The sequence below is a fragment of the Halichoerus grypus genome, chromosome 13 (assembly GCF_964656455.1).
Source record: "Halichoerus grypus chromosome 13, mHalGry1.hap1.1, whole genome shotgun sequence".
Taxonomy (NCBI): domain Eukaryota; kingdom Metazoa; phylum Chordata; class Mammalia; order Carnivora; family Phocidae; genus Halichoerus; species Halichoerus grypus.
The window spans coordinates 52,112,094-52,128,943 of NC_135724.1; the positions used below are offsets into that span (position 1 = coordinate 52,112,094).

At 39.8% G+C, this 16,850-nt stretch overlaps 1 protein-coding gene across 2 annotated transcripts in view; it reads right to left on the minus strand.

Annotated features, from left to right (window-relative positions):
• MYOM1 (myomesin 1) overlaps positions 1-16,850 on the minus strand; it is a 163,299-nt gene that overhangs the window by 85,010 nt on the left and 61,439 nt on the right. For both annotated transcript variants that reach the window (XM_036122338.2, XM_078060562.1), the window contains 5 exons: positions 9,258-9,350; positions 7,226-7,314; positions 7,054-7,116; positions 2,890-3,054; positions 596-757 (listed from right to left, as the gene is read on the minus strand). In XM_036122338.2, coding sequence (XP_035978231.2) covers positions 596-757; positions 2,890-3,054; positions 7,054-7,116; positions 7,226-7,314; positions 9,258-9,350 — 572 coding nt within the window. The remainder of the gene's footprint in view (positions 1-595; positions 758-2,889; positions 3,055-7,053; positions 7,117-7,225; positions 7,315-9,257; positions 9,351-16,850) is intronic.

The window sequence follows — 16,850 nt, forward strand, 5'->3', positions numbered from 1 at the left end:
GGTCTTCCAAATGCGCTGGGATCCCGTGTAGAAATAACATCCCCACTTGCAGACAGCCAATCCATTCAAGACACAGACGAAGAAAGAAAGACTCCTAAAATCACACAGTTTGCCTTAAGGATTAAGTTGTAGCACCTTGTTTCCTAGTTCAGTAAAGCTGAAACTATAAAGAAGGTGTCTGGAGTGAAATAATGAATTTGCTCCATGAAATAGATATTAAAGAGTAAATCCCCGTAGCACATCACTCTTCTATTGCAGCTTCCATAAACTGAAATGGCTTGTTATATTGTTGGGATGTAGCATCTCTACTCGAACACCTATAGAGAGCTGCACTGGTGACTCACTGAAGATAAAGAAAGTCCTGACATTAGTAATAGTAACACAGTCCGGAAGCTAGTTACCTTTGGGTTGGTGCCTCAGGGTTAACCTTTTTATACTGGGTCTAATTTTACTGGAAGTTAATAACTCTATGCCATGTATTTTGGAAGAATTTTCAAATGGACCTTTCATCATTACAAAAAACACGTTTGGATAGATTGATTTGGCCTCAGTGTTTTAAACATCCTTGGGTGTTCTGCTTTTTGCTGGGTCTTACCTCGAACAAAGACATAAGCGCTATATTGTTCATAATATTCTCCCATTCGTACACGGATTGTGTAAAGGCCTTCATCTTCTTTGTTGAGATGAGAAAATGTCAGTGTTGCTCGATCTCCGCTCCAAAGTGTTTGAACCCATTTGGATGAAGAAACAGGTGCTCCTGGAAATTTTTTTAAAACGTAAGAAAATTAACTCAGTTTCCCCCCCATTGCTCCCTTCTTTTTCCATCCCTCCCTCCCTCTCTCTCTCTGCCTCTTCTTCTATATTGAAAGCTATTTGACTGTTAGTAGAAGTCTCTAGGGCTTTGAGCCATTCTGCCATGCTTATATTGATAAAAAATACTGTATCAGAAGTGAAGGGACCAGGGCCAAATACATAATCTGCAGGGTCCAGTGCAAAATGAAATTGCAAAGCCCCTGTTCAAAAAGCAAAGAAAAAAATACAGTTACAGGTACTAAAATATAAGGCTTTTTCCTCTAAAAATATTTTACTATATATAATTGGGGTAACACAAATTGCAAAAAAATACTTTCATGCCATAATTTTATATACAAAAATAATTTTTTATTAATGTAATATCTTGATTGATAAGATATTTCAGGCTTGCTTTTCTGCAAATTCAGTTATTAGGTCATCAGATTTATACTTTTGGCAACTTCTTTTTAAGTCAATATAATTGAGGGGCACCTGGATGTCTCAGTCGGTTGAGTGGCCAACTCTTGATTTCTGCTCAGGTCATGATCTCAGAGTCATGAAATTGAGCCCCACAATTGGGTCTGTGCTCAGGCGGAGTCTACTTGTCCCTTTCCCTCCCCTTCTGCCCCTCCCCCCACTCCCTCATCCCCCCACCCCCCCACCAAATAAATAAATAAATCTTTAAAAAAAAGTAACATCAGTCACTCTTTACAAATGCAAGATCAGAAATGAGTTGATAATCTTTAAATTTTGAGAAGGATCTTTCTGCTGATGCAACTATTACTGCAGCTGTTAAGAAATTACATACTAAAAATATCATATAGTTTATACTATATAGCACTATATAGATAAATTCTTATAAAGTTAACATTGGGTTAACTTTCTGATAAATTATTTCAAAATATAAATTTTAGTACTCTAGAGCTAATGATTCTTAAGGAACAAAATTTCTAAAAAAAATTGATTTCATATAGATCAGTTTCACATAAGTCTGAATTTAATTTTAAATGTAATTTTACATAATAATATTTTGATACTTTCTCTATCATGTTCTGTAACTTGTGGAGGTTATACAAGAAGCTGAAAATGATTTGTATATAATCCAAATGTCTGTTTATGCATTCTATCACTGTATCTTCAATTACAAGGAAAAATTAATTTTAAGATTATCTTCCTTATTAATAATTGCTTCATCCACAGTTTCATACGAAAATAGTGTTCTTTTTCATTGAATGCGACAATCTTTAAGCTTAATTTACATTTCTAAGCCTCTGAATATTTGCTGTGCAGTGTTATAGCAGTTTTCAATACCAGGGATTCTCAACTCTTTGAAGAATTCCAACAACTGCTTCATATGCTTTACTGCAATGTCTATACACGTGATTTTATTTTGTAATATTTTACTGACAAAGTTTACTGCCTGGTTGCTGGTAGTTTCTGTCTGGATGGTCAGGTCAATAAGTTAGTATTTGTGCAGATGCCATAGAAATGAGCTCTGGGGAAGGAGGGGTGGGCTGGCAAGCTCCGACTCTGTTCTGACTGTAGGTTCCCATGCTGCCCCCCACTTGGAGCCCCTTCCCTTCCCTAGGGCCATGTTCACCATCCACAGTGCTTTTGCCACTACTGGCTTCGGTCTGGACCCAGATGCTCCAGACTGCCCCAGGTACCTGTGTGCACAACTGAAGTTCAGGCCAACTGCTTGGTGAGCATGCTGCTTTCTGCCCACCATGTCAAGGGGTCAGTGGCCATGCTCCATAGTCCCACTGGACTTCAGTGGATTTAATTTTACTAAATAAAATTAACTTATAAAATGAATAGATAAGTAATTTATAAAAATACATTTTTGTAATCCTTTCCACAGATTACTTGGTGATAAGAAATTATAACCTCCACAGATATATTATGAAAGTTCTGCTACTTTGATATATGTATAAAAACTCTTTCAACATCCAGTAGGTTATGCCTTCTAATGTCCAGATTCTGCCAGTTCTGATAAACAGGTCTGCAGTCCTATGGAAGCTCGTGCTCTGGTGCCAAGCCCCGTCTGCCACCTTCTGTGAATAAGAACCGAAGTGAGAATTCATCATAAAGGCTCACCATTTCGGTACCACTGGATCTCTGGCTGGAAATGCTTAATTTCAGGAGTGATAACTACACGGCAGCCTAGACTCATTGTCTCACCCTCTCTTCCAAAAGACACATCAAATTTGTCATCAAAGTGGATCTCAAACTTGGATGCATAACCATAAGGGGTCACGCCAACTGGGTACAACAAAAACAAACATCAGCAATTTGTTTTTTTCTTATCAAAGAGACACTAGCATTTTAATAAACAGTCACAACAAACACTGATCAAATGAACTCTCTGGGCAAAAATTAAGTCTTATAAAGAAGTACAAAGCACATTCCCATATATTATGATGTGAAATGGAAATTCTTGCTTCATTGGTCAGATAAGCTCAATATTTATTTTTATTATTGCAATGAATAGAATTTTAAGGGGCAGGCTTAATACCTCACACAGCACGTAAATGAATACCACATTTAGCTTAGACTTAAATACTTAGCACAATATATGCACTTTTTAGATTCCTAGTTCATTTAAAACTCAACTGCTGTACTTTCCAGACAAAGAGCCAGATCAATTACTCATAAAAATAGAGTTTTCCAACTTATTGGAGAAATTTATTGCTTCAGTGTCTTTAATGATCTGAGTGAGAAAAAAATATTATAAGAAATTTCAAACTGAGTTTATAATATTGTGACTTTAAAAAATATTTTTCTTAGAAATACCTTAGTTATAGATTGAGTAAATACCTGCATCATAAACCCTCCCAGGTTTTATTTTCTCTTTTCTCAAGGGAAAGAGCTTGGGAAAATAATGACTCCATTAATGGGTTACCATGCCACGTACTTGAATTTGACATGTCTCTAATCCTTACAAAACCCCCACAGCACAGATATATTTTTCCTTCTCTTTCAGATGAGAATGGAGAAGCTCACAAAAATAATACACAGCTAATGTCCAGGTTTCAAAGGTATTATGTGTGAAATTGAAATTCAAACCCATAGCTGCCCGACTCTAAAATTTAGGCCCTGTCTCATATTTTATTTCTCCTCCTAACACCTCTTAGAATTAATTTGAAAATGCAAGCTAAAATTTACTGAGTTCAACTTGTGCCAAGTATTGTTCCCAGTGTTAAATATCTATTAACTCAAACCTCATAATAGCTCTCTCGGGTAAGTTCCATTATCATCTCTCTGTTTTATAGATGAGGAAACAGAAGCATAGGGAGGCCGAATTAACTGCCCACAATGACCCTGTGGAGCCAGGATTGACACTGGCAGGCAACCAGTTAACCAGGCAACCGCTCTGGCAACCGCTAACCAGGAGTGAAACAACTCCTCTTTGAAGCACAGGTTCCACCTGCCCCACTTCTATAGGATGATGTCCCACTAAGATCGAAAGGGAAACAATTCAATCAGACCTTGCTGTTTGGGAAGCCGGGCTGGCTCCAAAGCTGCCTTAGGGAGTAGAGATAAGAGTTACAAAATAGTAAGGGTTAGGTCGGGGTTTGGCAAATCTGTCAGCCGGATCTGGACTGCCTCTTGCTTTGTACCATTAGAAATAATTTTTCAATTTTCTAATGGTTGAGATAGAATCAAAAGAAGAAGACTATTTTGTGACACAGGCAAAGTCATAGGAAATTCAAATTTCAATGTTCATAAATAAGGTTTTATTGGAACACAGCCATGCTCATTTATTTACCTACTGTCTATGGTGACTTTTGTGTTGCAATGGTGGCATTGAGTCGTTGTGACAAAGACCATAGGGCCCACAAAGTCTAAAGTATTTACAATCCTAATGTATTTACAATTTACAAATTACAGTTAGTTTACAAATTATAATTACAGGAGTCCTTGGCAGAAAATGCCAACTCTTGTCTTAGAATATGGTTTAGAGGGACACCTGGGTGGCTCAGTCAGCTAAGCATCTGACTCTTGATTTTGGCTCAGGTCACGGTCTTGGGGTCATGAGATCAAGCCCTGCCTCGGCTCGTGCTGGGTGTGGAGCCTGCTTCAGATTCTCTCTCTCGGGCACCTGGGTGGCTCAGTTGGTTAAGCGACTGCCTTCGGCTCAGGTCATGATCCTGGAGTCCCTGGATCGAGTCCCGCATCAGGCTCCCTGCTCGGCAGGGAGTCTGCTTCTCCCTCTGACCCTCCCCCCCCTCATGTGCTCTCTCTCTCAAATAAATAAATAAAATCTTAAAAAAAAAAATGATTCTCTCTCTCCCTCTTCCTCTGCTCCCCCACCCCACCAAAAAAAAAAAAAAAATAGAATATGGTTTAGAGTTAGAAAGACCAACTTATAAGTCCCTACTCTACCATTATGTGTGGTTTTGTCTCATGATTTAACCTCTCTAAAACTATTTACTCATCTGCATAGTACAGATAAAAGACACCTATTTTATAAGCTTTGGGAGAGCATTAAATGATCATTGCATATAACGAAATGTCTTAGTATGCTGTCTGGTACAACTGATCAATATATATTAACTATCAGAACAGAACCACGAGCAGGAAGCTTTATCTATGATATTTATCAGCATATTCCAAGCACCTAAACCAGTACCTAGCACATAGTAGATGTTCAAAAAATATTAGTTGAATAAATGAAAAAAGCCCTCTGTTTTCTATGTTAGGAACAACTGTACTCAATTCAGGGACCAGTCAGAGGAGGATCTGAAAGATCAAGAAGTTAGAGAAGTAAGGGTGAGCTGGGTTTTTACACCCTGGTTTGATGGAGAAGAGAGAAATGGGAGAAATATGGATGCTGATACGGCAGTGGGAATGAGCAGGATACATTCAGATGATTGTGAAATAAATGATTAATAAACCTGTCTTAGGGACAATGGGAGATAAGTCAGTTTCAGAATTTTCAACTATTCTATCTCAGTATAAATCAAATGATGGGAGAAAAACATGATTTGGGGTGTGTTCCTCCCTCACTCCTACGGATCATTCCCTCCCACCCGCCCATGGGATTGATACTAAAGATTAAAACTTGGAATATTAAAATTAGGAGCCATCCCACAAAATTGATGGAACAGGTCATCTACGGACATCAAACTAACCAGTTAGGTGAAAAACTGACCCATGAGAAAGTATCTTCCTCAAGCATTTTCAAAACTATCGCTTATTTTTAATGTTTAGAAAATAAGTTCAGGCTTGACTACCTTTTTCAGTCTGATCACCGTAAGCATCGAATTATCTGAACAACCATAAGGGTTTTACTTTTATTGCTTCCTATGAAAAGATGTTCTGATATAGGTGAAATTACTGAAGTTCACAAATCACCACAGATCAGAATATTTTTAATCATTTGTTATTAAAGAACATTTAGACAACATTTTATTTATTTATTTATTTATTTATTTTCAGAGAGGGAGATGAGGAGGGGAAGAGGGAGAGAGAGAACCTTAAGCAGGCTCCATGCCCAGTGTGGAGTCCAACATGGGGCTTGATGTCACGACCCTGAGACGACGACCTGAACCGAAATCAAGAGTCGGATGCTTAACCGACTGAGTCACCCAGGAGCCCTTAGATTTCATTTTAAATTGCACTTCATAAATTAGTGTATTTATTTATTCATTCATTATCAAACACCTACTCTGTGTCAGGCATTGGGGTTTAGAGATAAAAGGTCCAGCTTTGCCCTCAAGGTGGCTTGGAGCTCGGTTGGAGAAAAAGACACATAACAGTTAAGAGCGTCCAGCGTGATGGATGCTGTGGTGGAGGTGCCGCGGTCTCACTGGGGACGCCTAACCCTGACTGGGTCGACTTGGGGGTGGCAGTGGGAGTCAGACATGAATTTCTCCAGGAGGTGATGCTGACCTGGATGCTCTGATACAGGACAGACTTGTGGCGGGGGGGGGGGGGGGGGGGGAGTTGAGCATGGTTAAATCTCTCTGCCCAGGTTTGTGTAATGATCTTTTTCAGTTTAATATAGAAAGACTTAAAAACACTTTCCATTTTTAGCCCATCATATCTGGGCTTTTATAAAACCAGAACGAAGCAGTTATATTCAGAAGGAGAATAGTAACCAAAGAATCTAAAAAATAAAACCCAGCATAGATAGCTATTATATACATACTACCATATATTATAATAATCCTCTCTTTTATTTCAGCATTATAGAATGGCTTATTCTGATGTATTTTAAATAGAGATGACACTTAGCAAATATATTTTTAAACTTACAGCTGAGGGGCAGGGTGGAAACCCCAGCATGGAAGCGAGTCTCATCAAACTCTCCCTTATATCCTAGAAAAGAAAGCAGAAATGCATGTGAACTGCTGCCTGATTTATTTTTTATCAATGAGAATAAATTTTTAAAAATACACTTTGAATAAAACAAGTGCAGCAAACCTACTCTTTACCACGACCGAAGCATATGCTGAAAGCTCTCCTTTAACGTTCATCACAGAGGCCCGGTACTGAGCAGTGTCTTCAAAATCACATCTGAAAGGACAGATGGAGATGAGTGACCATCGCTACAAGCTGTTCTTCTATCAAGGATCTCTTTGCTAACATGGCACACTGCAAATCACTGGCCAGCACGTGGCTCGGGGGACTTTTGATGAAGCTGACTTGGATCCAGCTCCCTGTGGGATTTTATATAACACAGGATACCTACTACAGTTTCTTTTTTTTTTTTTTTAAAGATTTTATTTATTTATTTGAGAGAGAGAGAACGAGAGACAGAGAGCATGAGAGGGAGGAGGGTCAGAGGGAGAAGCAGACTCCCCGCCGAGCAGGGAGCCCGATGCGGGACTCAATCCTGGGACTCCAGGATCATGACCTGAGCCGAAGGCAGTCGCTTAACCAACTGAGCCACCCAGGCGCCCCCCTACTACAGTTTCAAGCCAGGAGCACAGTACGGGAGGAGGACACCTACAGCACTGTGACCCTAGCCCAGGTTCATTTAAAATGTCCAAAAAAACCCCATGTCAACAAACTGTTAAGCATATAAATTACAGCACGAACAGTATTATGATTAACTGGTCTAAAGTGGTATCAGGAGCAGAAAATGTCTGGCCATGCAGGTAACTTCCCAGAGCACCCCACGGGTACAACTTTCCTGCTGGCCTCCCTCGGGGAGAGTTTCAGTCTGGGGGCAACAGGGCGACAGAGAGGGAAAGACACAGCCTCTCCTGCAGGACTCCCGCAGGCTCCCCTGCAGGACTCCCGCAGGCTCCCTGAGCTACAAACCGGATCCGGGTCTGTCTAATGTGTGGTTCGGTGTTCTAGCTTCAAAGTGCAAATATGGTGTTTATCTCTCAACTCAACTAAGATTCAGGTCACACTTGGAGTTTCAGCCCACAGCACAGCACAGCAGCGCCATTTAGAAGTTCCTACAAGTTATAATACAGAAATCGGGATAGGTTTAATAATGGAGTAAGAGAAAGAATGATCTCACAGAGATGAACAAGCTAAGATTTCAAAGCAGGTTGTTTTGTGTCTTATCACAACCAGTGTCTGTGTTCTTCGTTGACCTTCTGGATTTAGTGTCATTTGTAAAAACTAATTTCTCGTTGAAATTTTATGGACATCAACGGAACTCCAGGAAGGTCAATATGGTTGCCTTTCTCATAACTATTTAATTATAAAGCAACCACATAGCTCACTGCAGCCTCAGTAGAACCACCAACTGGCAGAACTGAAGTGACTTTAGGTCAAGGTCAGTGCTTGGACAATGTCCCAGGGCCCTAGGGTCCTGCTTGAAACCCAGTATCATGTGTGTCACCTGCTCTGATCAGAATGATGTAAATTTTACTTTGACATCTCAGCATGTCATGGTTTCATGTGAACTAAAAATGGTGGGACTTCTTCATCCACATAACCAGAATTGCATTCAAAACCATATTAGGAGATAGATTCTAAACGTTGGAGGACTTAGAAATTTTGATGTGGGTTTGGCTTTCAAATTTTGCTTTGGATTTTGCTTTAAAAACATCCCCCTGTCCAGTCCTGCCTCCATCTGCAGGCTGAGAGGGTGGGTGCATAGTTTCCCACACTTCCTGGGGAGCTGAAGGAGAGAATTTATCCTGGTGCAGCTTACTTTCACTGCCACCCACCACAATCTCCATGGCCTTTGCTGATTCAAGGCAAAAAAGGATAACTCTGCTGATGATATCGATTTAGAATGGGGAAGGATAACTAAATATAAATGCCTATTTGTGTAACTTATTTTCTCACTAATGTCTAAGAAAAACTCTCAAGTATATAAAAGGATAAGCTAAAAGGTACAAATTAATTTTTTTCTCATCATCACTAAATTCAAACGTAAGATCACTTTGTGACCATGGCGCATTGGAAGAAAGGGGGACAGCGGTTGTGAACTGCTGAGAACACCTCCCCAGGCAACTGTCAAGCGACACACATGGACCCTGACATCCTCTTACGCATTGATCTCCAGAGTGTGCATTCCATAGCGACTCTCAATAATATATTTTCCAGGGTTTGCGTGGACATTGATTGGCACCTGGTTTTTATACCTGTGAGACAACGGAAACAAGGCAAAGTAAGTTGAAATGTAAATAGCTTTATGATTAAAAGTACACACACACGTGATTCTTGTTCATGAAGGAACACCCATAAACACAGCACTGAAGTTGCAGCAGCATCTGTTGAATGAATACAAATCTACAGCAGATTAAATAAAATGCACTATAAATACAATTAAACTTCTCGATGAGCGTGCTTTCCTCTCCTCTCTCATAAAAATTACATTGAAGAAGTTGACCATTCACAACAGTGTGGTGGAGTCTCATATACACAATGTTGAGTGAAAAGAGCCAGACACAAAAGAGTACATAGTATAGGGGCTCCTGGGTGGCTCAGTCAGTTAAGCATCTACCTTTGGCTCAGGTCATGATTTCGGGGTCCTGGGATTGAGCCCTGCGTCAGGCTCTCTGCTCAGCAGGGAGTCTGCTTCTCTCTCTCTTTCTCAAATAAATAAGTAAAAAAATCTTTAAAAAAAGAGTACATAGTATATTGATTGCTTTTATATAAAGTACAAAACCATATAAGACCAAATTACTGCTGTTAGAAGTCAAGAGAGTGATTTCCCTGGGGTGTAGACAGCAGATATGAAGGATGCATCTTGGGCGCTGATATTGTTTGGTTTCTTGTTTGGGTGCTGGTGACATGGGTGTGTGCAGTCTACAAACACTCATCAAAGCTCTACATTTATATGTAATACATACTTTTTGTGTGTGTATATTATACTTCAATCAAAGACCTAAAGAAAAACTTGTCCATTGTTGACAAGACAGAAAGGAAGGCTTTGTGTTGGGGGTTTTATTGTTGGCTATCTGTGTAGGATGAAGGCAAAACATTCTTCCTACTAACATTCTTGCATGTTGTTAAAAACAATGTCATTGTATTGAAAGCTCTTATATTTAAGTGTTTTGTTCTGTTAAAAGCAAGCAGGGCTCTCGGCTTGGAAGAACTTAAATATCAATCATGAAAGAAAAAGTCTGACAAATAAGAGTTGAGAGATTCTCTTTTTCTGACTGTCCTATTCCTGGTTAAGCCTCTCAGCCCTCAGAGGGTAGGCCCACATGGAGGGGCCCTTCCTGAGACACCATCTTCTGAGTCTGGAAGTGGCACCTTGATTCTTCACCACGTCCTCACGCCCTCAATAGCCAATGACTATGGTGCCCAACCAGGCTTTTCTGCTGAAGCCATTTTCTGTCCAAAAGAAGAGCTAGATTTCACTTATTTTCCCTTCAGACACCCCACTTCATGTGCACAGATAACATAAATAACACTAATAACCACAACTGAGACAGAGCATTTACTATGAGCCAAACAAGGTTCTAAGTGCTTTACACATAGATCAGAAAATTCAATTCTGGGGCACCGGCATGGCTCAGTCAGTTAAGTGTCTGCCTTTGGCTCAGGTCAGGATCCTAGGGCCCTGGTATCAAGTCCCACATCAGGCTCCCCTGCAGGAGTCTGCTTCTCCCTATTCCTCTGTCCCTACCCTCTGCTTGTGCTCTCTCACTCTCTCTCTCAAATAAATAAATACATAAAATCTTAAAAAAAAAAAAAAGAAGAAAATTCAATTCTTAACAACAACTGCCTGAGATAGCCTATTTTTAACATCATTTTTCAGATAAAGAAACCAAGGCATGGAGAAGTTAAATAACTTGCCCCAGTTCACACAGCTAGAGAGCAGAGCTGGGATTTGAAACCAAGCATCCAGCTCGTGACAACATATGATGCTTCCATTTTCCAAATATACTCTGTTTAGCTGTATTTTATTTCTTCAGACTTCTGGAAACGGTTATAACGAGGTATGGGAGCAGGGAAAGTGGTGGAAAGGGAGAGAAAGAAAGGAACTAATCTTCAGTCAGTTCTTTCCTCTCCCCAGCTTACATACACACACACCCTTTGTCCCTAAAACATATTCATTTTCTATACTTTTAAAAATGTGTCATTCTCTTTCTGCACCTAGCAAAATCCCAGCTCATCCTTTGAGGTTCAGATCAAATGCCATTTCTTCAATAAACTCCTCCCTGAAATCCCACACGATATTAATTGTTCCTGCCTCTCTACACCAGTGTTACCTGGTTCAAGCTGCAAGACAGAACATTCACCAGATTATGGTTGGATATGTGTCTCTTCTATTAAGCTGTCATTGCCTTGGTGACGGGGCTTGTGTCTGATCCATTTTTACTTCTATTCCCACTCTCAAGGAAGGATGAGTCATGGGCAAATATTAGGCACTCAGTGTTTGTTAAGTTGGCTTGAACAGAATTATTGTGTAACAATAGATTAATTATGGCTTCATAATGTTTGGCCGAAGGAACAGAGTTCTGACAAACACATACTTCATGATATGGCTAATTTAAAATAAGCACATGCCAAGAAAGTAAATTGAGGCTCTTTGTGTCTCGGTTCCCTCTGACGTGAAATGAGAGGGTTGCACTGGCTGGGGGATCACAGCTGCGTGGCAGGTGGGGAGGCACAACCTTCTACCCCACCCACGGCAGAAGGGCGAGCCATTCCCTGCCAGCCCCAGAGTGTCCTCGGCCAGCTGTCTCACCAGAGCTCCAGGCAGACAGGGCTATTCGACCACAGACGGCCTAGAAAAAGAAATCTGCCAGGTGCTCCTAATTTCAAACATTCCTTGTATTGATGAACGACAGGGTAGAACAAGTTAAGCAGCATGTTCCTCAGAAGAAATTGGTCTCAGTAATTTCACACTTGACTCAAAAGCTCCCTCTTGCTCAAGTTTGTGCATGAGCTGGGGTGTTTTCGGTAGTTCTTTTTAGCATAAGGAGAGAAATGTGACACCGAAGGCTATGGCAAGTCGTACCTGAGCAACCAATTTAGTGACACTCAGTTTGGCTTCTGACCAAAAATGTTGTTCATATCTCCATAAACTTTGAGTTAAAACAGTATCTTGTAGCTGCCACGGGTTGCTTCACCTTCCTTGCTTTTCAGTACTACCCCACTTAGCACCTTAATGCCTTCCCCCAGCTAAATACCCAGGACTTTTCTAATGTGACCACCTGGCATAAGAAGTCGGTTTAAAATGTACATGCACACAATACACAACACTTTGAGGACCTTCGACTCTTTCCTCTGGAACTCCGGATGGCAGTGTAAGAAGAGCCTGTTGTAAAGCAGCACGCAAGGATTGAGTTAAGAAGCAATTCTCTTCTCTTCTTTGAGAACTTCACCTTGTCATTCAGGTTTGGGGTCACTGTGAGACTGCCTATCTTCCACTATGAGATTTTTGGCCTGCTCTGTATATTCTTCAGAGCTTGTTATTTCTGGAAAGTGAAATTCCAAACAGGCTAGTCAGAGGCTAATTTTGGAGAGTAACCTACACTTTGGGATTATTTGTCAAAAGGCTTCTGAAATTCTTTTTTTTTTCTAAGATTTATTTATTTTAGAGAGAGAGAGTGCATGAGTAGAGGAGGAGCCGGGGTGGGGGGCGCAGACTCTGCTGAGTGGGGAGCCCTATGACTACATGGGCTCCTGAGATCATGACCTGAGCCAAATCCAAGAGTTGGAGTCTTAACTGACTGCAACACCCAGGTGCCCCAAGGCTTCTGAAATTCTTGTGACTATTCAGATGTACACCATTTTCCTTACCACTTTCACGTAGAGTTTATGAACTACTTATTAGTTAATGAGCTTTCATTATACTGTAAGTATTTGTAGGATAATATTCTTCCTTTATGTATGTAAAACACAGACTTCATTCCCCCAAATAAATGAATCTTGGGCTGACTTGGTAACAAGGGGTTATAGTGAAAGCTCTTTGGCAGTGTACAGCATGGCCAAGCAAAAAGGTTCATTCCGATTTTTTTCTATCAACAAATAATGCATGCCAAAATGATCTTTAACATGCTGAATCTCACCACAAACTGTGATTACTTAGAATCCAACTTTGTTTTTTTTTTTTTTTTTTAAGATTTTATTTATTTATTTGACAGAGACACAGCGAGAGAGAGGGAACACAAGCAGGGGGAGTGGGAGAGGGAGAAGCAGGCTTCCCGCTGAGCAGGGAGCCCAATGCGGGGCTCGATCCCAGGACCCTGGGATCATGACCTGAGCCGAAGGCAGACGCTTAACGACTGAGCCACCCAGGCGCCCCCCAACTTTGTATTTTTAATAAATAGCTATTACCCACTTTAAAAACCAGTTGGCTGAGAGAGATCTATCCCATTAGATTAGACTTTGGACTTAAATAAATAAGAAAAATCTAAAACCTAAAATAAAACCCCAAACCCTTATGTTGGATAATTATAAATTATAAATAATTTTAATTTTAAACTATTTTAAATGTAGGTTGCTTTCCAAAGATAATACGGTAGTAATTAAAGCTAACTTTAAATAACATTGTGAATAACTCTAATCTTGTAAATAAATTCAATGTATGATTTTATTATGGAATTTATAAATTCTCATAATTTGCAAAAACAGAGTAAGACTTTTCCAAATCTCCAGACTCTTCCTGAAATACATTTCTTATACTATTTTATTATGAGGTTTTGAACTATTATCATGCCTAATGACAAATTTCTTTAAGTGTCTATTTGGCAATAACTTTAGGGGCAACGTGAAGAATTCCAAACAAGTATTTTAAGTGTCCTGCCGCTTGACAGTCTAGCCTAGTATTCACAGATAGATCCAAAAACATGGGTGTCGAGTAAATGAATTAACTGCTACTCACTAACACCAACACATTGCTCCAGTGAGTTTGCATGAATCTCCCCACAGATTACAATCCAGATTTTCATTGACAAAATTGATCTAGACTTTGGACTGGAAATCCAATTAAATCTGGCTCTTTTTTTTAAAAGTATAAAATTAACTCAATTCCTTCCTTTCTTAAAAGAGAACTTTTCTCTTTTCCCCTATTTCATATACTTTAAGAAAAATCTGAATAGGCAATACATTTATATGGTCCAAGAACCAGAAAGTATAAAGGTACACAGGGAACAGTCTCCTTCAAACATGTCTGTCTTCCACCCAGCTCATTCCCACAGCTAACTGTTCTCCTTGGGTTCTTACAAATCCTTCCAGAGTTTCTTTATGCAAGTAAAACAAATACAAATGTAATTTTTTTCCTCCTCTTTTAAACCAATATGTAGCTTATTATACAAGTTATTATATAAATACAGCCTATTAAATTAAGTAAAACAACTTTGGCATTTTTCACCATATATACACGTTTCCTTTTGTGTTGACAAAGCCCTCCTTCAGGATGGCCAGCTTCACTGTGGTGGTGCAGAAGCATCCTTGCAACTAACTTTTCTACTGGACCCAATGCCTAAACAGGTTTCCTTCTGCTCTCAAAGTGACTTGGGAATCGGACAGTGCCCCTTGGCGTCTCTGCACCTGGCCCTGATGAGTGGTATGTGCTCCTGTCATTTAGTGCTTTCTGGGTAACCTCTAGGTTCCATTTAGACAGACTTGGTCAGTACGTGGGATTGGCCAAAGAGCAGCTGCTGCTTGTTCATATCATTTGTTAGACCTCAGGGACTTCCATGTCCCGAGGGTGCTTAGTGGAAACTTGGAACTTAACCCTCTTTGGAAAGGGCTCTAAGGGAAACAGGCCCCAGGCACACATGCTCTGGAAAAAGCATGGCTAAGGACCTAACAGCTACAAGGCGTGCCGAAAGCATCGTCACAAACTTGGTCCCATGATTCACCTCCTTCTATTCAGGAAGGCCATTCCCAATTATTTCTTTCATACTTGTCCTCAGTGTTAGGCCCAGAAAGCTACAGTTGAGTAACAAAAAGACATAAATGCCTGCAAAGTAATCACCAACAACCTTGGTTTGTGCTTGGGTTGTGGGTCTCCTGCTCATTGAGGGGACGAATGCTTATTGAAGACTGGGTACTCTGTACCAGTGTTACAAAGTAAGTTAGAGCTTCATTTAACGATTATTTTTTAAAAGGCAGCATACCCAGGAAGGTACACTGATCCCACACACAGTTTACTCCCAGGGGTGGGTTTACCTGGAGGCCAATGGATCTTCCGGTCTCTCACCAACATGGGTCTCCTCAAGGCTCACTGCCTAATTTATATTATTAACATTCTTTTTTGTAAAGAGTGACCCTGAATTGTATGAGCTTCATGCCCCACAAAACCTGGATCTGACCTTGTTTACTGCCATAGCCAATTTTCAGTTATCTGCTAGCTGTCTAAATTTAAGCTTTATCCAAGGGCAAATCTTGCTCTCTGAAGTACGGTTCGCTATTTTCTTAGTGGTCCACTAGTTCTTCTGTTTTCATATTGACTTTCCACTTGGCTTGCAAGGCAACAGGATTTTCTGTGAAATGCTCTGATCGCTCCCTATGGGGAGAATTTTATAAAGAATGGAGTTGTCTCCTCCAAGCACTAAAGGATATGCAGGAATTTGAGAAGACTTGTTACAGTAAATGAATAGCTTCCCAATCGTTCCTGAGACAAATCTTGTGTCTATATCTTCATTTTTGTTTAAAATGAGCCCCTGGGATATAGACTCAATGTTAAGAAAAAAAAAATGTTTCAAAGCCAGATGTGAAAGATTTAGGGAGCCAACCATACTATTTCTCAGCTCCATTAGTGAGAATAACTGAAAATTGACAGAATTTCTATTTTTCAATTTAACTAGGATTCAAAGAGTTGCCAATTTAGTCATCTCATATTTTTGTGGGGAGTTTTTATATTTTTTGCTTGTTTTTAAATCACTCCTTTTCCAGCCAACAAAACATTATGCAGGAGTTTAATCTCTGACAGTTTGAGCTCTTCCTTCATGAAAACACATCACTCTGGCTCAGTAACACCATCAGTGGTACATGGCGTGGTTGTATTGTATCTTAGCAGCTATGTATTTAACAAAATAAACAAGTGCCTAAGAGATTAGTATTTATCTCCTAGAAATTCTTTTGTATCCTTTTGAAAATCATCTTTAACTCTAATTTTTAAAAAGCAGGAAAAAAAAGAATATTGTGCAATAAATAAATCTACTTGATTAGGATTCCAATTATTTGTTTATCAGGAGTACATTTTAATTCATAAGAGGAATTTCTTACTGACCAAAGAATTATTAGAGTTGAAAATTTGTTATTCTTCACACATTTCAATTGGAAAGTTTAGATTTTTTTTATGAGGTGGAAAGTAATCAGTTTCTTAGAGGAAATATCCCTTTAATGGGCCAAACAAAGTATGTAAGTCCATAGTCGCAGAGAAAGGCGGGGCTAAGACTGATTGATTCCTAGCTTCATTTGGTATACCTTTATACTTTAAAGCTTGTAAATTGACTTTTTTAAAACTTCATTTTCATTGAAATATGTTCCTTGTCAGTTACCTCCATTAGTCCTAGGCAGGTGTCTAACCAACAGAAATAACGGCCTTAAGAAAGGAGGAGTCAGGCCCTCTGCAGGTGGCAATGACATTCTGTGTGGCATTTATACTGCAACATAGGGTGCATTTACCACCACTCCTGAGGATAAAAAAACAGCATGCAAAATACCTGTGTCAG